This window comes from Oncorhynchus mykiss, chromosome 10 (assembly GCF_057628025.1).
Source record: "Oncorhynchus mykiss isolate SJ-2025 chromosome 10, ASM5762802v1, whole genome shotgun sequence".
Taxonomy (NCBI): Eukaryota; Metazoa; Chordata; class Actinopteri; order Salmoniformes; family Salmonidae; genus Oncorhynchus; species Oncorhynchus mykiss.
In genome coordinates, this window is record NC_143031.1 from 48,360,462 (window position 1) to 48,383,560 (window position 23,099).

Sequence of the window (23,099 nt, forward strand, 5' to 3'; positions counted from 1 at the left end):
CTGCATACATTTGTTTACAATGGTGATGATGACCACTCAGAAGTTTAGAAATCATTTATGCAGATGAATTATATAACCCTCTTTCACGAAGGACAGAATAAACAATAGATTTGAATTGTGTTTTAGTGGCGATTTTCCCGTTGACAATACTGTATTCAGGAGATGTTTCACAAGGTGGTTACGGGCGCATGCGTATTTAGCCTTGGTCCCAGCCAGGTTTGTTTCTCTCCAAACTGAATGGAAAATATAAGGAAGACAGAGCAGAGGAATGCGAGGAACTTCTGAATCACAGCTACACAGAGAGATCTCTGCCTGGACAGTCCAGACAGCGCCAACATGGCATGTCAATAGATCTCGGTCTGTTACAGTTGTCTATACTTTAGACGTTTCTGTGGCATTTGGACATCCAGGGATTAAGTGGAATTTACAGCAGGCATATTCAGCATAACCTCTCACACGACAGGGGATCGGAAAGATTAAGGTACATTTTGTCATGTCGCCATTTATTTTAAAGTGTAAAATAAGAAACAGTTGAATCTTTGTTTGATTACTGAAATCACGAGACCTGTCACCGATTAACTGAAGGTATGTAAAAAGAGTACATATCACAGAAGTGACAGAGTTTTACAGAGTTACCTCTTACAGAGTTACCTCTTACAGAGTTACAGAACGCGTCAGTAAATACAACGTGCGGAGTACGTTGGAGGCCAATACCATGTCCACAAATATGATGGTGTAAATGTATTATTATCATTAAAAAAATGATACAAAATCAAAATGTTCTATTTACTGAAATAACCTTTGATTTCATGGTCTGTTATTACAATATAGTCGACGGTTAATTATGCCTATATTTTTTACCTGTGGTTCCCCAACATAAAAAAAATGGTATAACTCCAGTAATAAACCAATAATAAAAATGCTTGTTTGTTATTCCAACTTTATGTAGTTCTGGTGACATATTCAGGTCCTGTCAGGTCACAGTTGTTTTATTGTCAGTATTACAATAATTTCATGAGGTTCAAAAGTGGGCTCTGGTATAGGCTACTCATTCTGGACATTTTGTTGCATTATTATGAATTCAAATTGAAGATACTGCCTTACATTTTAGACTTGCACCTCTCAGTTGTTTCAAAGTTAGATTTGCATTTTCGCACACGGCTCAGTAGGTTTGGAGTGTTTTCAGTGCCTGTCTCTACCACCTCACCAAGTCTAGACTTGCCAAACTTCTAGCGGGAAGTTGGGCAGCCAGCATCACCACCCCTTCTCTCAAATATTGTGTTGGACTCAGGACTGTCTTATACAGCAGCAGCAAATCCCTGGAGGGAAGTTGGAGGAATAGACATCCTGTAATTTCCCATAATAACAGCCTGTGCATATAAACCACCTCTGTTAAAATATAGCCGCACCTTCTCACATTCAAAGGGTTTAACAAGCGAACACAAAATGATACTTCAGTCCTAGCAAGTTCACTGTTGATGGTAGGATCCTTAGGATATGCACACGTTACAACACCCTCGCAATTGTGGTGAGTCTTACTCTGATGACATACACCTTCCAGATTACTCTGAGGAAGTAATAGGGTGTGGGAGTTTCCCAAAATTATGGAGAAGTAGTGGTCAGCACGGAACACAGGGCACGTCATGACATGATGCCTGCTAGTGGCACCAGAAGGGAACAGGAAGAGTGCTGATTCCGAAGCATTGGTATGATGAAGTGCAGAATGGGAAGCATCATTGTGGCAACTTGTCCTTAAAGCCTAACCACATAACTGCATGGTGCATAGATACCATACAGTACCTGTGTGTGCATGCTGTACACTCTGTTCCACAGATGCAGGAGGACCCGGTGTATGATTTCCCTGAGCCGGTCGGGGAGCTGGTAGGAGAGAGGCGGGCTTGTCCTCAGCGTGGCTCCCTGAAGAACATCAGTGTGCTGGACCGTCTGCTTCTCACACACCCCGTCTGGCTGCAGCTGTCCATCAACTCTGCCACCGCTCTGCACATCCTACAGCGGGAGCCGCCTGGGGTGAGACACGCACGCACACCGCACTGACGCGCACACACAAAACACAACCTAAGTGTGTATATCTCTGCCTTTCTGTAGACCTTTCTGGTGCGCAAGTCCAACACCTCGCAGAAGAAAGTGCTGTGTGTCAGGCTTGCAGACGACAGCGTTCCCTCCTTTGTCAAACAATTTGTCATCCGCGAAGTGGACTCCAGTGAGTGATGAAAAATAAGGCAGGGATGTTGTATCTACAGCCTGTTGCTATGAATAACAAGGGCTTTTAACTAATGACCTTGTTCTTGCTCCTCCGTCTCCCTTCCATTCACAGCCTTCTCTTTGGAGAAAGCGGCTATCGGTTTCCCTGACCTCTTCCGGCTCATTGCCTTCTACTGTGTTAGCCGGTATGGGCCTTTTACTTGGCTTCACAGTTCAAAACTCAAAAGGCACTTGCACATCTGAGCTCTCTTTGTTGCAGGTGCATGGCAACAGTTGAATAAGATGAGAAAAAAGAAGAAACCCGCACACTGCTGTTTCCCGATGGCCTTGATGGCCGATACGTAAAGCTAAATAAAGAGCAGTGTTTCTTGGCTTCACTGTAGAATGGGTTTAGGGCATTTAGACAACTAATGTCAACCAGTGTTATCCATCTAGATCTGCATTATCTCTCATTATTGGTCCAAATCATAACCTACTAGAATTAGACCTGTTTATAAAACCCATGTGCTGTCTATTTCAGGGATGTGTTGCCCTTCCCACTGGAGCTCCCTGAGGCCATAGTCAAGGCTTCATCCCACAAACAGCTGGAGTCCATTTCACACATGGGCGTGGGTAGGTACCACAGAGTGGCTCAGAGGTCTGATCAACCAAGATGTTGGCAATCGTTGTAATGCTAGCTGCCATTGTGTACCGTACACCACTCGTCAAGGATAGCGTTGAGGAAGTATGCCGACACAGTTTTGCTTATTTTTCATTCAGAGTTCTGGAGTTCCCAGCTGAACTTCAGAGGTCCACGCAATGGGCCCCCACCAGTCGAGGCGGCACCGCTGCCCCCTAGCCCCACCCCTGAGGACTGTGCCACGCCCCAGGAGAGCCCCACCCTGTTCCAGGAGTTCTGCCCCATCCAAACACGCAGCCCCCGGGAGCTGAACTGTGGGGCAGCAGGCCAAGGGGCTCTCTGTTTCATCAACCCACTCTTCCTGCAATCCCATCCTGCACTGCACAAACGCCACCAGTTCAAGCGCAGCCTCAAGGTGCGTGTCTCGACTGAGAACTCTAGCCCTTTGTCCCCACCAGTTGCCCCTCCCCCTCCCCCACCTCTGCTGGCCAAGAAAAATATTAAGAGCAAGAAGGTCCAGCGGGCCAGTGGAGCAGTGGAAGCCAGAGTGGAGGGTGAGGGAGGGACAGCACCCGTCCAGGAGGACTCAGACTATTTGCAGCCATGCTTGGTTCTTCCAGTTCTTCCGCAGAAGACCAGGGTCACACCCACACTGTCTCCCACTGCAGAGGAGGACTACCATGTGCCATTAGGTCTCCTGCAGGGACTGGCCCAGGAAAAAGGAGGTGAGGAGGAGGTGAGTCTCCTGCTGGAGCAGAGGTATGCTCCCTCCCTGAGTGAGCTGGACAGCAGCAGTTCCCTCAGCAGCCTGGAGGAGGCAGAGGAGAGCTCAGAGCGAATTCCCCTCACAAGGGGTACCAGTAACCCCTCACCCCCATGCACCTTGCCCCCACGCCAGCCCGTCTCAGTCCTGCGCAAGCTGAGTGCAGTCTTCGTGTCCTTCTTCGTGCCAGAGAAGCGTGTGGCGAGGCTGGTGGAGGACCTGTCCCGTGACAGGAGGATTGCGTTTGGTGTCCTGGTGCAGGATTTCCTCAGGCAGCAGCGGGAGGCGATCAAGCCTCAGTGCCAGAGATCTAGCGTAGAGCTACTGCAGGGCATTCGCTTCTTCCTCTCCCAAGCCAAGACCTTCCTGCTGGACTGTGGAGACCTAGAACCCCCAATTGAGACCATGGTGCCTGATGATGAGAAAGGTACAGCAACATTGATCCCCAAACAGCAGGCATAAGTCAAATAAACAGTAAAAATATGCTCAGTAATTTTAAATACAACTATTGCTACCATGTTTCCCTCTACATGTGACCTCATGAATGTGTGTTTGTGTGCAGACCTGGTGCTGGAGAAAGCCATGTTCCGCTGTGTGCTGAAACCTCTGAAGGGACAGATAGACAGGACACTGCAAACTCTGCATGAGCGAGACGGTTCCACCCAGAGCATGGCAGAGAGCCTGGCTGTGGCCAGGGGAAAGACCCCGTTGGAGTGTTTTGGAGTGCGGGTGGGAGTGCCGGATGCTGCCGGTGTGGAGAAGGTGCGGCAGAAGTTAGCTCTCATGAGGCGGGCTTACTCGCCCATTGACAAGGTTGTGCTGCTACTGCAGGTCTGCAAGCTCATCTATAAAGCCATGACGGACAATTCAGGTGAGGGATTGTTTTATGAGAGAACATGGTAAAGAAATAAACCTTACAGAACCAACAGCTGCTATCCCTTCCATTCGTGGTAAAGTTGTCTTGTCTCCATGAGCAGGCAAGGAATTCGGTGCAGATGACTTCCTACCAGCCCTGTCCTATGTCATTGTACAGTGTAACATGCCAGAGCTGTCTGTGGAGGTGGAGTACATGATGGAGCTGCTGGAGTCATCGTGGCTGACAGGGGAGGGTAAGGCTGACAGAAAACGATCAAACCGTTAACCACAACTACAGTACCAGTCAAAAGTTTGGACACACCTACTCATTCCAGGGTTTTTCTACATTTTTTAAAACTATTTTCTATATTGTAGAATAATAGTGAAGACATCAAAACTATGAAATAACCCATGTAATCAGGGAAAGGGGATACCTGGTCAGTTGTACAACTTAATGCATTCAACTGAAATGTGTCTTCTGCATTTAACCCAACCCAGAGAGGTGCGGGGGGCTGCCATAATTGACATCCACGTCTTCGGCGCCCGGGGAACAGTGGGTTAACTGCCGACAGATTTTTACCTTGTCAGCTCAGGGATGTAGCACACGCTCCAGCAGGTATATCTCTCTAGTCACCCCCAAAACCAATTCTTTCTTTGGCCGTCTCTCTTTCCAGTTCTCTGCTGCCAATGACTGGAACGAACTACAAAAATCTCTGAAACTGGAAACACTTATCTCCCTCACTAGCTTTAAGCACCAACTGTCAGAGCAGCTCACAGATTACTGCACCTGTACATAGCCCACCTATAATTTAGCCCTATCAACTACCTCTTTCCCAACTGTATTTAATTTATTTATTTATTTTGCTCCTTTGCACCCCATTATTTTTATTTCTACTTTGCACATTCTTCCATTGCAAAACTACCATTCCAGTGTTTTACTTGCTATATTGTATTTACCTTGCCACCAAGGCCTTTTTTTGCCTTTACCTCCCTTCTCACCTCATTTGCTCACATTGTATATAGACTTGTTTATACTTTATTATTGACTGTATGTTTGTTTTACTCCATGTGTAACTCTGTGTTGTTGTATCTGTCAAACTGCTTTGCTTTATCTTGGCCAGGTCGCAATTGTAAATGAGAACTTGTTCTCAACTTGCCTACCTGGTTAAATAAAGGTAAAATAAATAAATAAAATTCAATACAGCAATCTTTCAGTTACTGGCCCAATGCTCTAACCACATGTAGGAACCCCAAAAAAAGTTTAACAAATCAAATATATTTTATTCTTCAAAGTAGCCACCCTTTGCCTTGATGACAGCTTTGCACACTCTTGGAATTCTCTCAACCAGCTTCATGAGGTTACATGGAATACATTTCAATTAACAGGTGTGCCTTGTTCATTTGTGGAATTTCTTTCCTTCTTAATGTGTTTGAGCCAAACAGTTGTGTTGTGGTATACAGAAGATAGCCCTATTTGGTAAAATACCAAGTCTATATTATGGCAAGAACAGCTCAAATAAGCGAAGAGAAACGAAAGTCCATCATGACTTTAAGACATGAATGTCAGTCAATCCAGAAAATTTCAAGAACTTTGAAAGTTTCTTCAAGTGCTATGATGAAACAGGCTCTCATGATAACCGCCACAAGAAAAGAAGACTAAGTTCCAGAGTTACCAGCCTCAGAAATTGCAGCCCAAATAAATGCTTCACAGAGTTCAAGTAACAGACACATCTCAACATCAACTGTTCAGAGAAGACTGCGTGAATCATGCCTTCACGGTCCATTTACTACAAATAACCACTGCTAAAGGACACCAATAATAAGAAGAGACGTGCTTGGGCCAAGAAACACAAGCAATGGACTTTAGACCTGTGGAAATCTGTCTTTTGGTCTGAGTCCAAATTTGGGATTTTTGGTTCCAACCGCCGTGTCTTTGTGAGACGCAGAGTAGGTGAACAGATGATCTCCGCATGTGTGGTTCCCACCGTGAAGCATGGGGGTGGTGGTGTGGGGGTGATTTGCTGGTGACACTGTCTGGGATTTATTTAGAATTTAAGGCACACTTAACCAGCATGGCTACCACAGCATTTTGCAGTGATACGACATCTCATCTGGTTTGCGCTTAGTGGGACTATTATTTGTTTTTCAACAGGACAATGACCCAACACATTTCCAGGCTGTGAAAGGGCTATTTGACCAAGGATATTGATGGAGTGCTGCATCAGATGACCTGGCCTCCACCATCACCCAACCTCAACCCAATTGTGATAGTTTGTGCTCAGCATATGTGGGAACTCCTTGTTCCCACATATGCTGAGCACAAACTATCACAATTCAAGGTGAAGCTGGTTGAGAGAATGCCAGGTGTGGGGAGCTGTTATCAAGGCAAAGAGTGGCTCATTTGAAGAATCTAAAATATAAACAAATCAAAATATATTTTAACACTTTTTTGGTTAATACATGATTCCATATGTGACATTTCATAGTTTTGATGTCTTCAGGATTATTCTACAATGTAGAAAATAGTACAAATAAAGAAAAACTTTTGAATGAGTAGGTAGGTGTGTCCAAACTTTTGACTGGTACTGTATATACACAAGTATTTATGCTTTAAATGTGAAATATTTCAAATAGTATATGATGCCAAATAGCCATCATAATCCAGTGTTGCAATGTTTGTACTAGGTGGGTACTACCTGACCAGTGTGTATGCCAGCCTGTGCCTGATCCAGAGCCTGCCTGAAGAAATGCCCTCTAGCGGGCTGACCCAGGGGGCCAGAGACTCCCTGAAAGACTGGAGCCGGCGCCGGAGCAGCCAGGCTCTGAGCCAGAAAAAAATACAAGAGCAACTGGTACGACTCAAATGATTTATTAGCACCAATGCTGTATAGAATTACACACCTACCACTAACACTAAACAGAAACCAACACATACCTAAGGTATGTGGAATTATATGTGACAGTTGGAAATCCCTGTATCCCAAAGTGACCAGTAGGACTGCTTTGATGTGAACTGTTCTCATGGGAAACTTTCTTTTAATTGTGTGTTGCAGAGGTTTGTCAAGGTTCTGTTTCAAGATGGAGAAAGCAGCTGGATAAAAACCCTGCAGTGGAGGGCAGGAGTTAGTGGGGAGGCCCTGACCCAGCTCTGTGCTGCTAAGTTTGGGGTGGACGACCCAGGACTGTTCAAGCTGTACTGGCGGAGTGAGGGGGAGATTCAAGCCCTCCCAGCCCAGGCCCAGATCCAGGACCTACAGGGCCAAGGCAGCAGTGGAACACCCCTCATATACCAGAAAGCCAAACAGGATGGACTCAAGACTTGCAAACTAACAAGAGAGGCGGCTGTGGACCTTGTGGAATCACCTTGAGTACCCACGCGTTGTGAACGTTTTCTTAAACCCCACTCAACTGCAAGAAAGACTTGCTTTGTGCTTTATTCTTAAAATATGTTAAATGAACATTTGCCTGGGTGGATATTGCAAAGTACCTTAGACATTCTGTTTACCATTTTCCCTAAGTGTAAATTATAAACTGGTTGGTTCGAGCCCGGAATGCTGATTGGCTGACAGCCGTGGTATATCAGACCATATACCACGTGTGACAAAAGTTATTTTTACTGCTCTAATTACATTGGTAAACAGTTTATAATAGCAGTAAGGTACCTTGGGGGGGTTTGTGATATATGGCCAATCTACCATGGCTAAGGGCTGTGTCCAGGCACTCCGCGATGCCCTTATTTCAATGTGTATCAGTTCATGCAGCTCATTACACAAGCTCCCCGAGATACCTTTAATAATGCATGACAAACAAACTGAACAGACATTGATATTAAAATAACAAAAAATGACATTTTATTTTTGTACAGGCTGTTTCTTACCAACCTCACCAAGAGAATTTGCGGTACTGTCTACCCTTTCACAAATGCATTGCTTTTGACCATGTCACAGTAGTGCTTCAAGTGCCCTGGACACAAGGGACAAAGAACTTACCCAATGAGTAGCATTATTGGGAGGGACTTCTTTAAAAATAAAAATTGTAAATTTTCTCTAAGACAAACAGCAATTGAAATGTGTCGACATAAAAAGGTTAATATGGTGGTTTAGACTTGATTGACAGATTAGTTGATGGCGAACCGTGTATGGTTCCCTTGAGTCACTTTTCTTTTCTACACCCTGGCCTCGTTTCAAACTGACTCCAAGCTCCTACCACTAGGAACTTTTGAGTTCCTTCAGCTGTCAAATTTGCATGACATTGCTTACACCGTTCCTATCCTTCCTGATACCGTCAGAGGGAAATGAAGAACTGCATAACGATAAGGGCTTAATGTAGTTACAAACTGTGCCTCTGAGGGCGAAGAATGTCTCCAGGCTCATTAATCACAGCCATAACCACCTGCGCATTCCACTCACGACTGATTTGTAAATTCATTTTGACAGTGCACCGAAAGATCAATTCCTATGACAAGTCCACACAGGCCGGGCGTGTCTCAGTCAGGAGCGGGCGTGGGCATGACGGCAGCATGTCTGGGTCTTAGCGCTGCTCTGGCTGTGTATCTGCACCGTTCACTCAGAACCAGCAGGGGGCATCCCTCTTGTTCAGCTCCAGCAGGTGGGCCTCCACCTCCTCGGCGTCGTCGGCAAACCGTTCTGTGAAAGAGCAGATCAGTCCAGCCGCGCTGCCCTCGTATTCCACGAGCTCCACACTGTCACCTGCATCAGACAAACACGCAACAAGAATTCCAAGGACACGTGTGTCAGTAGAATGGTTTAGGGTGATACATCGTCTTTCCGTGAAGGTTGACCACTTAGTAGGACGATGTTAAACATGAAGAGCTGTGCCATGTAAATGTGGATAACCCTCTTGGCATTAAGACAGGGAAGACTAACCTTTGACCCTTGTGTTGGCCTGAACAAACATCTTGCGAGCCTCTTTGCGCTGGAGAACCGTCTCCCGCAGGCACAGGAAGTTGTGAGAACCACCGTCGGACACGGCCGAGTAGCCCTCATACAGAGCTCTGCCTCCCTCCACATCGGCTGTGGACTTGAGGACCTGCAGGGACAAAAGACAATAATGGGTCAAAATGGAGACTTTGTTCAACTTTTATTGTGAATATTGACGGCTGATCATCTATCCCGGTAATCCCAGCCACGATCAAGACATTTCCAAGCCTTCTACAGCTGTACCTGTAGTTTGCATAGGAACCTCTCGATGGCACCCTTGCCCACAGTGTGGATCTTGCTGCGGTCCAGTGTTATAAGGGCATCTGGGCGCCCATCTTTTCCTGTGCTCTCCTTCAGGGTCACCAGCCCCTCGCCAGCCTCCAGGAGCACCCGCAGGATCACAAATCGAGCTTGCATGTGGGCCTGAGACAGAGAACAGGGGGTTTAGTTAAACACACAGCGGGGTAAGACACACACACAGGCAGTGGGGAAGATATTCAATGAGCTATAGAGTCAGAAAGCTAGCATGATCAAGTGAGGCTGATGTACTTCGTAAATGATTGAACTTTAGTGTAGCTGACCTGTCTCCAGCTCTTGCTCTCGGAGGTGTAGAACTCGAGTCCCAGCAGGCCAGCGCGCACCATGTTGAGCCAGTTGACGTACACCACCTCCTCTGCATCCTCGCCCTCATGGCCAAAGATACTGCAAACCCAGGGACAACATCCTCGTTACAGCGTCCTGACCCGCATGAGATCACCGTTAATACATTCGGCTTTTATATTAAAAATGTAGGTTTAGTGACTACAGAGCACGGCTAAACAGACCAGAGCACGGCTAAACAGAACAGAGCACGGCTAAACAGACCAGAGCACAGATTAACAGACCTGAGCACGTGTTTGTTGAGACAGAGGTAGAGCCCCACACACTCGGCCCTGCACTCTTCATAGGAGCAAGAAATGGTGGAGAATTTGCTGTCCCATGTTTCGTTGCCTTTGTACCAGGTGGTGATCTGAAGCACAGAAACCATACTTTACACCAATACTCACTTAAACCCCTTCATCGGCAACCAGACATTTTAACATTGGTCACGACCATCAGTCTTAAAACATATAGTTTACTGAACCACAACAATCCATTACGCTCTCTCAAAATCATTCTCTCTCGAGACCAAAGCGAAAGAATAAAGAAAATATACAGAAATAAATAAAAGTATGATCCCAAATGACTGAGGTATATAGGCTCACCTTTTCTCCAGTCTCAGGATTGCGAACATTATCTTGCTCGAAGTTGAAAGTTCCCTTCTCATCCTGTTCACATGACAACACATAAAAAAAAACACTAAATCAGTCACAAAGCACTGTGCATCCCCCGTTCAGAGACTACATGACTGTAAACACAATGGATTTTAAACCAGATGTTTTAACACACTAAATCAAATCAAATTTATTTATATAGCCCTTCGTACATCAGCTGATATCTCAAAGTGCTGTACAGAAACCCAGCCTAAAACCCCAAACAGCAAGCAATGCAGGTGTAGAAGCACGGTGGCTAGGAAAAACTCCCTAGAAAGGCCAAAACCTAGGAAGAAACCTAGAGAGGAACCAGGCTATGTGGGGTGGCCAGTCCTCTTCTGGCTGTGCCGGGTGGAGATTATAACAAAACATGGTCAAGATGTTCAGGGGCAATCCGTTCAAACAATAAAACAGTGGTGCCCCGCCACTGTTGTGGTGAACAGCTGGGTGTTTGAGCTGAAGACATGTAAACACTCAAATTCATAGAAAGGGCTATAGATGCCAGGACTGACCGTACAGGACATGAACATGAACGGAGATGGCTCTCTCTCACCTGGACAAAGAGCTTTCCACTGCCATGGCCCAGCAGCTCATGGAGGCCAACCTGCACCTCGAAAGAGGGCCCCTTCCACTTAATGTACACATCCTGAAAGAAACAGACAGAGCATTGAAGGAAAAAAAGATCTGATGGGCATAATTGTTATTTCAGTCTTAGTGGTTATTTGGTATGGCACGGATTTCATAGTTAGAAAGTTGATTACCTTGTCTTCTTCATCCAGGAAGGTGAGCTTGTCCTTCTGGGTAGCGTATGCCACAGCCAGAACATTACCCAGGGAGACATTCTTAAAGCCCTCTGACTGTCTGATATCGTCATCTAGACAAACAGACACACACTCGGAGATAACGGGGTAATTCCATGGTAACGGAATTAAAAATCCCCCCCCCCAAATGATTGATATCAACGTTTAACAAACCATAAAAATATGCACTAGGACTTATTTGAAAGATGTACACAAAAAAATGTATCTCTCTCTCCCCCAGAAACACATTTACTGGAAAAAATGTGCAGGTGCAAAGTTCGGTAACAGAATGACGATGAAAACTCTTTTACACGACCACGTTTTCCAAAAACGGTTTAATTCCTACTCTGAATTAAGATCCCAAGATGTCTGCAGAAATAATGGGGTGTCAGCTATATGACAACTCGGGTTAAAACAAAAAAATATATTTTGGTTATCGAACTACAGTAAGTGAAGTGGATTTACACCCAGTAACAGAATTACGGTAACAGAATTGCATTATGGGTCACTGATCTGTACTATACAGAAATGCATAATTATGGATATAAATGTTATTCTCTTCATGGTGATGTCTCCTGAATATGTACAGAAAGAAAAAAGGTAGAAATACACAATGCCATCCTTTACATATGGGGATTATTCTACAGCCTGGCTATTATTCTAATGAGCTCCGCCCCAAACAAGACCAAACGTAGTTGGTTCGGACCCAATCTGAACCAATCATAGAGGTTTCAGAAGTCTGGACAACACAGTACAGTAAAGTTCAGTACATTACATTGTACTCTACATTTCTTTACAGTACTCTTGTTTCGCTGTGCTGTCCAAAGTCGGGAAACATAGACGTCTTTGATTGGTGACTGGATCAAATCTGAACCAAATCACCGACGTCTTAAGGTTTGAGCCAAATCAAGGTCGGACCAAAAATGTATGTCTGTGGACGTGGTGAAAACAGGGCCAGGGCGGACTGACCAAATTTCAACTACTTTTAAAACGTCCATGTATGCTGGTTAAAGTAAACGAAATGAGAGGGGGCTCATGGGTAGATGTCAGTAAGAGCCAGGAGAGGTACTGTAACAATAACTGGAGAGAGAGAGAGAGAGAGTGAGGCAGTAGCAGGTGACCTAACTGTGGTTTGTGACTATGATTTCCCACTAGCCAATTCAGATGCAGTAATTCTGTTCCCAATTCGGTAACAGAATTTCGGGTTTGAATCACTAAATTCATAAAATATATTAGTAAAAACACTAATTGGTAGGTCTACCTTTACTTGTTACTTTGTGAACTTTCATTCAGAAATGAGAAAATATCTTAAAGATGTTGGTTTTTGGTAACGGAATGACAATGTTTCTCACAGAAGGCAAATCATTTCTCAAACTAAACGGAAGTGTCGATATTAGTTGTCAGGGGGTCTTTACTTCAACATGGTGGTTTGATGCATTTGCAATAACTTTTAAGACAATAATAACTTTTAACATCTCTGGTGGATGTTTTCTATGAACCCTTTTCATCTGTTTGACCACAAATCAAAGCCATCGTTTAAGTTTTAAGATGGAAAATGGCTGAAAAATGTATCCAAAAACATAGACTCGACATTCATTGGACATGCTCCTATAAACTTCACATATTGGTGCTCGTGGGTCCTTTTCACATGGAATTGACCGACATTAAGCCGAACTCATTAGAGATCCTTTCGAGACCCGAACGAACATGCGGTGTGGATCGGCCGTGTCAATATTAACCGAATAAAGAGTCAGTTCAGACGTGGCACTCACAGTTGGGAATGTTAATGCCCGCTGGAATGCCGCTGCCAGCGAACGTCAGCACGTCCAGGGAGGTGAAGTCAGGCAGGAGGAAGCGGTCCTTCTCAAAGTCTTTTGGCCATGGCAGCTCTGGCAGCAGCACCTCGGCTGAGCTCACCAGCTTAGCAAAACGTTCGCTCATCGCCTTGTTCACCACGGCAACAAAACCTGAGGAAAGAGGAGACAAACCCCGATGCGATCACAAAAGAGTATTCAAAAACACGTAATGATAATAGGGGTTGCGTTGCCTCTTAATTTGTACCTTCAAACTCTCCCCTGGAACCAAAGGGATCCCTGTAGCTCTCGATAAAGCCAATATAACTAGGAGAGAAAGGAAAAGACAAACATCAAGTTGAGAAAAAAAACGACAGGGGAAGGAATTGTTTCTGTGATCCACAGACCAGAAGGCCAAATCTGGAAGGCAGCGCTTTCTCACCTCTCCACAATGGGCCCCTTGTCTTTGATCCAGAAACGAGAGCCTTCCTTGTGCGCCTCCACGGACCCAAAGGTGAAACTCCGCGAATATTCCTCCAGCATTCGCTTCTGGTTCTCATTGGCCGCGTGGTCCTACCATTAAAAAGGAAGACGGTTCGCATGGGACCAAACTTGACATGTTAAGACGCATTAGTAGTTTTGAGTCACGTACTTTCGTCGATAAGGGATAAACATACATTTTAATTAAAATACTGTTTGAACTGACCTTAGCTTTCTCCAGATTTTCGCTCACTTTCTTCATGAGGTGATCATAGTCTCCCCTGGAAACCGTGAAGACACGGTCCTCAAAGTCATATCTGCCGCACCTGGTCTCCCTCTCCCCATCCACTGCACAGTCTAGAGCAATGACAGAGAAAAATGGATTTAATAAAAGAGAGGACTCATTACTGACGTCAACCCTTTACACGTGTAGGAATTGGCCTGTATGGATAGGGCTAAATTGAGATGTTCCTTACAGAAGAAATATGAACTGCGTAAACATGGTAGCGATTTTTTTAAAAAGGGAACAGTTGAGATGATCAGAAAATGATTGGACCAACATTGAGGACAACAGTTCACCTATCAAGACTGAATCCAAACATTGCACTTGATTTAATGGGCATTTTACATTTACTGTACCTCTCGCTGCATTTGTTGACAACGAAATCCGAAAATACATTCAGTAATATAAGAAAATTCCTGGAAAATGTCGGGTTGGTGCAACATAAGACAACAAACAAATGACGAGGGGTTTGAGTGTGAGGACAAGCTGGTGTCTCCAAGGGCCACACATATACACCTCTCCAAGGTGTGCACAGTTCCTAAGTAACTTCAATGCACTTATAAGTCTTGATTTGAGCTCTCCTAGGTGTGCCGTTGAGGAACTCGAGCAAGAACACTTATAGTCGTTTGTTTGGAACACAACCCTGCATCTCCGCCATCACACAATTATCGTTGTTGTTAACACAATCCAGAAACAGCCCACTACAGAATCACAATCTGGGTCAGGTGGGCATCATTTGAACGCTTGTTCGATTGCCAACAAGACTAGCTAAGTTATAAAATCCCATTTTACAGTGTTAAGCTTTCACGGGACAATTCAGATAAACAGGGCGCAATTTTGGCGGGCATAGGAAATCGTCAAGCATGCGGTCAAGTGCGTGTTCCCTGATGAATTTTGTCTGTTGTGATGAAACAGGCTCATTCTGTTCGGAACAACCCAGGGTATGACGCCACATCATCTTGTAAACTGCACATCAAACGTAGTGATGAGTTTTACGATATGGAAATGTGACGTGCATTTTCTCGACTCACCGGTGTTTGGGTTTGCTTGCAATTCATCAAAGAGGTATTTATTTGAATCGCCAACGTCTCATCTTTCAAAATACATCGGGTCCTCTTAAAATGTACACCATTGCCCTCGCTCAGATCAACGATGTGCAAAAGTTGCCCGATTAGCGGGAGGGATGGGTGCAACTTCTGGTCGCATGCTGTTTTGGAGGATGCTTAAGTTCAGAACGACCGTCAGTCAAAACGCATACAGAGCTGTGAAGCTCAGAGCTTGAGCTCTGACATAATTTATAGCGCGTCTTTACTGGCATAGCTTTTAAAAAAAGGAAATAGTCACTCTCACCCTCCTGCACAGCAGACGCAAGGCGCACCTCATAGCAGCTCTTCCCTTCGGATTTCTTCTTGAACAATCGCGTGTTGTAGGCACTCAGGTTCTGTAAGGGAGACAACTCTTTAAATCCTGCAATCCGAACACGGACACAAAAGACAACAAACTTAAATACGCGAACAAACACCTTTGAGTCCAAGAATTTCTGAGCCAACTCGGCATCCTCCAAACAACAGTTCCCCGAGAAGTACGTGGTGATTCCCTGCGGACCAGAAACAAAGCGACATCATTATCAACAACTACAGTACATAGGATTTATTTAAGCAGACCAGGCAAACGTGAGGTGAGTGTTTGGCACCAGGAGGTCTTACCTTGTCCCCCAAGCCCAGCTGTTTCTGTTTGTCCTCAAGGGAGTAGAGGAGGGTGGAGCAGCTGTCCCACAGGGCCTCCATCTCACTGGGGCTGTCCTGGAAGGCCTGGCTCTGCCACACAAGGGCCTTCAGGTTCTCCTATGCCGCAATGTGTGGTTATTAGAGAACATAACCATTCCGTCAAGGCTTTTATAATTCAGACATTAAAAAAGTGAAGATTATCTACCTTGGGTAGGTTGGGAATGAACTTGGTGTCTCCAAATGACTTGTAGTTGCCCATGTTGGCATAGAGACCAGCAGCATAAACAAGAAAGGCCTGCCAAAAAAAACAATAGCTATTATTATCTCGAGTCAGGCTGAGACACAGAAGATGCATGTTATTACAACAGGCTCACTGTGCACCATCACCTGATAAATTGCTGAGCCTGTACCATCTGGGTGTGGTTAGACATTCCAATTCTACAGTGTATACATTGTTTGACTCATTCTTTCTCCAGGCTCTGTGGGTAGGTGCATTACCTGGTACTCCTCAGGACTGAGTCCAGCTGCAGTAGCCACATTCCCCAGCTGTGCTGGTGGCTGCTTGCGGAACAGCCTCTGTAAGAGAACGAAGATGGAGGCAGACTCGGGTGAGGTCTGCAGCAGCACAGCCAGTCCTCCGTACCAGGCAGACCTGGAGAGGTAGTGCGCATAGAGCTGTTCTCTAGGGGACAGCAGGCGAAACGCTTCAGTACAGTCCAGCGCGGAGATCCCAATGTCATTGGGGAGGTAATACTGAGAGTCCACCATGGTGAACAACTGTCTTGATGCTTGCGGCTTCCTTTTCAAAGCAACGCTCACAGCTGAGAATGTGTAGCTAGATGTCAAAAAAAATGCATGGTATTATTAGCATTAAGAAATAGTTGTAGTTGCATGGGTAGATTTACACACAGGTTACGTCTCAAGTCGTCAAGTGACACATTTCGAGCATCCTTCCTAGCGGCAACTAAAATACATTGCAATCAAAACTAACTAGACAGCTAGTATGTCGGTTACAGTAGGTGCCATCCATCTATCCATTGGGAGCGAAAGCCAGGTTAGTTCGATTAAACTTTCCAGCAAACTAAGGTAGGGGACGCCCAAGTATATACAGTATACACTTAGAGAAATTGGTAACCACAAATAATTTCAATTATCTAACAGTAGCACATGGTAATAGCCGGTAGCTAGCTATCCAACTATGCACAGGCTGACAGCTAGCTTCGCGTACCTATACCAAATATATATTTTTATAACTAACGTTACCTAGAAAAACCACGTGTGTTCGACAAGGCTAGCTACCAGTAGTCAGTCAGCTAGCTAATGCTTTGTGAGTCCCTGTGTAGCTTGCTACATTTTAAAAAAAAAATGGTGTAGCTACCTCTTCCAAATACGCAAGCCTTGAATCACGTTACAACGAAACATCCAGCAGTGATTGTGGTATATTTATTGATGGGACGATCGGTACCGGAGCTCCGATTACGTTTTCAAAGCACTAGTGATCCGACAACAATGTACAGTACTGATGCTCGTTTCAAAGTTACATTATCACCTGATCAATTAGGTCCAAAGCTCAGTTTGATCACGTGTTTATTTTCTTCAAACGCGAGATTTCGCCGTGGTTCCGGTGCTTTGCTTTCACACACCGACCTCTACTGGGCACTTAATCATTTAGTTAGGATTCTTTCAAAGGGTCCGTTGAACAGTTAGACAATGGGTGTTGGGCTCTCTAGGGACTACAACCAGGGATTGGGGTTGAATTAAGATTAAGGCATATTCATTTGAAAAATCGTTTTATGTGAAAATACACTTTCATCACATTGTTGTTCAAACAATTCGTATTAAACGTGTCTACATAAATGCCATACATTCACCATTTCTGAGAACAAAAAAAGAAGGGATTCACAGCAACAACAAAAAAGGGGAGCACAATGGAAGGTGCGAACCTGTACGGTAACCGATAGAATGCTATAGATTTGAGATATATTGTTGAAAACAATTATATATGAACATCAACCGCTGCTTTTCATTGCTGACCAGCAGATGTCACTAATGTCCATTGTGTTTAAAACTCTGCGTAATGAACCGTTTTTTGGCACAATTTGGTGAAAGCCCCAAAGGCTTCAGAAAGCCTCGGTTTCACATCACTAGGTAGCCTAATGGCTATAAACTTGATCTATTTGTGGACGAGTCTGAACGTCAAATTGCGAGCTCACTATCCTTCTTCGGTGGGGTTTAAAAGCAGTCGGCATCCAATGTAAATACTGCATTACCGCCACATACTGGACGGGGTTTTGAGCGAGGAAAAACATCATACAAAATACAAAAATAGACACATCCTGTTGTGGAAAAAAGTACCCATTAATCATACTTAAGTAGAACTAAAGATCTTAATATAAAATGACTAAAGTTAAAGTCACCCAGTAAAATCCTACTTGAGTATTTGGTTTTAAATATACTTAAGTATCAAAAGTAAATGTAATTGATAAAATATACTTAAGCATCGAAAGGAAAATTATAAATACTTTCTAATTACTTATATTAAGCAAACTAAACGGCACAATTTTCTTGTTTTTTAAATTTACCGATAGCCAGGGGCACTCTTCAACCCTCAGACATAATTTACAAACGAAGCATGTGTTTAGTGACTCCGCCAGATCAGAGGCAGTAGGGATGATCAGGGATGTTCTCTCGATAGGTGTGTGAATTAGACCATTTTCCTGTCCTGCTAAGAATTAAAAATGTAACGAGTACTTTTGGGTGTCAGGGAAAATGTATGGAGTAATTTTCATTTTCATCATTTTCTTTAGGAATGTAGTTAAGTAATAGTATTTATTTTTATTTCACCTTTATTTAACCAGGTAGGCTAGTTGAGAACACGTTCTCATTTACACCTGCAACCTGGCCGATATAAAGCAAAGCAGTTCGACACAAACAACAACACAGAGATACACATGGAATAAACGGCTGCACAGTAATGTCTCTTATCGATGGCGGTTATGATGACATCGTTTAGGACCTTGAGCGTGGCCATGACCAGATCTGAAACCAGATTGCATAGCGGAGAAGGTACGGTGGGTTTCGAAATGGTCGGTTAGAAAGGCAGCGTAGGATATATATAGGTCTGTAGCAGTTTGGGTCTAGAGTGTCAAAAATATAAATAGTAAAGTAAAGTAAAGTACAGATATCCCCGAAAACGACTTAAGTAGTACTTTAAAGTATTGTTACTTAAGGACACGTCACTGGACACATCAACAAACAAAACCCATCCCACTCCTTCAGTCACTCTCCAATCCAAAACAAGACCCTGTGAAGGAAGAACAGTTATCGACACGATTCCTTGCAAGACCTCGGCTGTGAGTGTGAAATCATGAAAACCCTCAAAAAATGTTCAGTCTGCTTGTGCTGTACAGTTTTTGACCATTGCAATAAATGATACCAAAAACAATAATAGCACTTACAGTTGATTAGGGCAGCAGACATTTGACGGACTGACTTGTTGGAAAGGTGCCACGTTGAAAGTTACTTAGCTCTTCAGTAAGGCCATTCTACTGCCAAATGTTTGTCTATGGAGATTGCATGGCGGTATGTTCAATTGTATACACCTGTCAGAAACGGGTGTGGCTGAAATAGCTGAATCCACTAATTTTAAGGGGTGTCCACATACTTCTGTATATATGGTGTATAACCTCCGCTGGCATTCGATACTCATCCCATTTGCAAAAATATACTTGCCACATGACCAAATCTGTTTTACTTATGACACTGATTGGATTTATTATGCATAAGGCTCTTACAGGGTATCTCATAGACAACATTCTGTCTTGTAGAGGTCGTGAGAGGACACTTTCCTGATTCAAACAAACGCAATTTTCTGGCAGACATAGAATTCAATCCAATTCAACATCGGGTTTCTAAGAAGAAATGGAGCCAATATTTCTGTAAGGTCCATATATCTCTCCAAAACAAGTCCTATTGTGAATTTTACAACAAATGTAATGGACTCAACTTAACTAACACACTTTGATGTACAGCTTATTAAATACTGCACGTTATTACAATGATAAAGATTTAAACTTTTTAGCTTACTATACAGTGACCATTCAATCAATAAATGTGAGTTAAAAAAACTGCCATAGCTCTGTTGTGCAAAGACTGCTGACAGCTAGCTAGCATTTCCGTCAAATGTTCCGCTGACGCCTATCTTGCACACTGCACAGTGGCAACTGACTGCGATGAGGCTGCTTTTCCCACCTTAGAATTTTGTATAAATCAATAGCTACATTGGCTTTACTACGGTAGCTAGTAAACCGGTGCAAAGACGTCTAAAAGTTTAACAGTGAAGCATTTAAATGTATATAAACTGATATTTTCCGCAATGACTTTAACTGACGAGGTGGCCGAGTGGTTAAGGCGATGGACTGCTAATCCATTGTGCTCTGCACGCGTGGGTTCGAATCCCATCCTCGTCGATATATGTTTTTCCAACAATTACTTTTGTAGGTGTTGTTTCGTATCTACGACTGTGTGCACAAAGTACTTTACATGTGAATTATAACAGCATTTATTTATAATATGAATTACAAAAGCAAGACAGGCGAATAGCTTTATACAGCCTGGTTTAGGCTAGTACTGGGCATGCTGCATTTCCATGTAAAAAGCCCCATAAGTACTAACTTGAAGTTGATAGGAGCACATCATATTTATTGTGAAATGAAAGCTAAAATTCCATATGTTTTGGGGGGATTTTGTCGGTCCAAATCTGAACCAAATATATAAAATGTCCAACCATTTTCCATCCTAAAAGTTTGGAATAAGCAAAGGCTTTCATTTCTTGTCAGATGGGAAAGGGGTCTTAGAAAACATCTACCAGAAAAAGTCTTAAAAGATATTAGAAATATATCAAAACACAATAATGTTGAAGTAAAGACCCCTGTCAACTAATAACAACATGTATATTTATTTAGTGTTGTAGTACGAGTCCGGTCTCAATACCACATTTTGAATCTCTTGGTCTTGTCTCAGTGTCGGTCGTAACTCGGTTTCGGACAGCGAGGACTCGTAATTACATCTGGAGACCAGCCGAGAACAGCGTACTAAAAAACTCATAATTATCAGCTTCCATTCAGTAAGTGCATAACACTGCTTCGCCAGTGCAAATATATACACTCCTTCCTAAAACATTCCTACCTGAACAGTCTTTATATCGATTATAGACATGTTTGCGCAGTGGCGAACCTTTTGGACCAAGGCCTTCAGCGTGTGACAAGTTCATGATGCTGAAATGACATGAACGGTAATACCAACACTTATGTAAAGTAGCGATCCGTGGGTAAAATCACTGGGGAAGCCAGTAAAAAAAAAGTCATATTACAACCTGTGTTGGGATAATTGCGTTGTTTGCTCTATAATCCTGTTAGTTCATATGATTAAAGGCCGAGACAATAAGAATACAATAAGAATAAATTGAACCACACGTTTGTTTCATCACAAAACTAGAGAACAACCTCTGTCCGGTGAAGTCCACAAAGGATATGGCATGTAACAGACAGTTACATGACCTACATGACCCACAGCATGGTCAAGCAAGTTAATGTTTCCCTCCTTTTTGGACCACTAAACAACTATTAACTTAGAACCACAGCGAGTTGCCGCAAGTCACAAAGAAAACAGGAGCTGCCTCCAGCATCGTTTCATCTTCAACATTTCAACGTCATCAAATCACCTATGCTTAGTGTAGTACAGTGACAACAAAAATATACCATTAAATAATATAGTCCAATCAACATAAACTTAATATGATGTGGCTGTCCATGGTTCTGATTTCTGTGTGTGTGGGTGTGCATGCTTGCAAGTAGAAAAACATGTTGACTCACCCTACTTGTAGAGAAATGCCAATGCCATCCTCCTCCCTTTCATGTTGCCAAAAGTGTCTATCACTATGTCATACACTATATGCTTTTATTGTTTGTTGTCCTAGGATACCTGTATAAAATGCTTGCTCGCTAGCCTAACTTCCTTTCGTGGGCCACTTTAGCTAGTTAACAAATAGCCTTCTACATCTACTAGATGATCTAGCTACACATTGAACTTCCATCTTCTCAGGCCAAGAGCACAGCAATGTATGAATTATCAACCAATTAATGGTTGGATCAGAATCACTGTTATAATCACTGGCCAGTATGGAGAATTAAGTAAAACCACAAGTCCAAATCCTTATCTCCATCCTCCATGGCTAATTTAGGAAAGGGCCAATTTTAGCTAGCTAGCTAGCCACCAGAGTACAACAACACAACGAGATGCAACAATTCAAGTTGTTTCTGTCAATGACATTATGTTCCCAATGCAATTTGATAGGCGAATCCAAACGGGCTTCCCTTGACACTTTTTTTTTGGTGCGCCAGGACCACTCACTCAGTTTAGCTCAACGATGATTGGTTATAATTATATATATTTTTTTATCAAGGGAGACCAAATGCTCGCTGGCTTCCCTTGCATTCAATGCTACGGGCATCAACAATGTTATACTCGTTTGGACAGTTTTGTTATATTTTATATTTCAGTCTTCTGTGACGTCTGTATAAAGTGGAATTTTTGGGATGCAACCTCAAAATTGAATACATTTCAACTCTATATCTGACATGGTACAGGTGTCTTCTTTTTTTTAAGCCCATAACCATGTGTGTGAGGTGTATACTTTTGCTTCAAAGTTGATTTGTTTAAGAGTACCAATAATCACTCTGTGTGACCCTGATTCAGCCCAATGTAGTAAAAGGTTAACTTGTTGTTGAAAGTTATTCTTGAAAAGGGAGAAGCTAACAAATTAGCAACAACATCCTCTTCGACAACACCTGCTGCAGCCGCTGCAAGCTAGCCTACAACAAAAGATAGATAGCTAGACCGGGGAAAACTACTGCTCACTATTGTGCAGTGCCCCGTTGACCTTAAAGAAGGCAAAAGTTTTCATTAGTTTTTTGTAAAAAACGGTCCCAACCATTACATGTCAAAATGTGATTGGTTGATTCCACTGTCACTCCAAAATGTTGCTCTAATACAGGGCAAGATGCCTTCTATTTAGCTTCTGAAGGCCTAGCCAATAGCTGACTTAGCTAGCTAGATTTATCTTCCCGGTGTCACGCCCTGACCTTAGAGAGCCGTTTTATTTCTCTATTTGGTTAGGTCAGGGTGTTATGTGGGGTGGGCATTCTATGTTTTGTTTTCTATGTTTCTTTATTTCTATGTTTTGGCCGGGTATGGTTCTCAATCAGGGACAGCTGTCTATCGTTGTCTCTGATTGGGAATCATACTTAGGTAGCCCTTTTTCCCT

The 23,099-nt window shown here is 43.5% G+C and overlaps 2 protein-coding genes and 1 non-coding gene across 3 annotated transcripts; 2 read left to right on the plus strand and 1 right to left on the minus strand.

Annotated features, from left to right (window-relative positions):
• The first annotated feature begins 171 nt into the window (after window positions 1–171).
• Window positions 172–8,319, plus strand: rin1a (Ras and Rab interactor 1a). Its single transcript, XM_021618818.3, has 10 exons — window positions 172–481; window positions 1,834–2,028; window positions 2,107–2,221; window positions 2,336–2,408; window positions 2,744–2,835; window positions 2,983–4,032; window positions 4,168–4,476; window positions 4,583–4,714; window positions 7,146–7,312; window positions 7,514–8,319. Exons 2-10 carry the CDS (start codon window positions 1,834–1,836, stop codon window positions 7,826–7,828), a joined length of 2,448 nt encoding a protein of 815 aa, XP_021474493.3. The 5' UTR covers window positions 172–481; the 3' UTR covers window positions 7,829–8,319.
• On the minus strand, window positions 8,289–17,441 carry LOC110534134 (dipeptidyl peptidase 3). Its single transcript, XM_021618819.3, has 18 exons — window positions 17,154–17,441; window positions 16,274–16,610; window positions 15,981–16,070; window positions 15,755–15,892; window positions 15,571–15,645; window positions 15,399–15,489; window positions 13,992–14,122; window positions 13,728–13,858; window positions 13,554–13,612; window positions 13,265–13,459; window positions 11,454–11,566; window positions 11,246–11,338; window positions 10,645–10,707; window positions 10,285–10,409; window positions 9,982–10,102; window positions 9,644–9,823; window positions 9,347–9,509; window positions 8,289–9,169 (listed from the first exon to the last, which is right to left on the minus strand). The coding sequence occupies exons 1-18, from the start codon at window positions 17,195–17,197 to the stop codon at window positions 9,027–9,029; spliced, it is 2,292 nt and encodes a 763-aa protein (XP_021474494.3). The 5' UTR covers window positions 17,198–17,441; the 3' UTR covers window positions 8,289–9,026.
• Window positions 17,442–20,162: 2,721 nt separating this feature from the next.
• Window positions 20,163–20,244, plus strand: trnas-gcu (transfer RNA serine (anticodon GCU)). Its single transcript has one exon. It is a non-coding gene; the product is annotated as a tRNA-Ser (tRNA).
• Window positions 20,245–23,099: the final 2,855 nt, after the last annotated feature.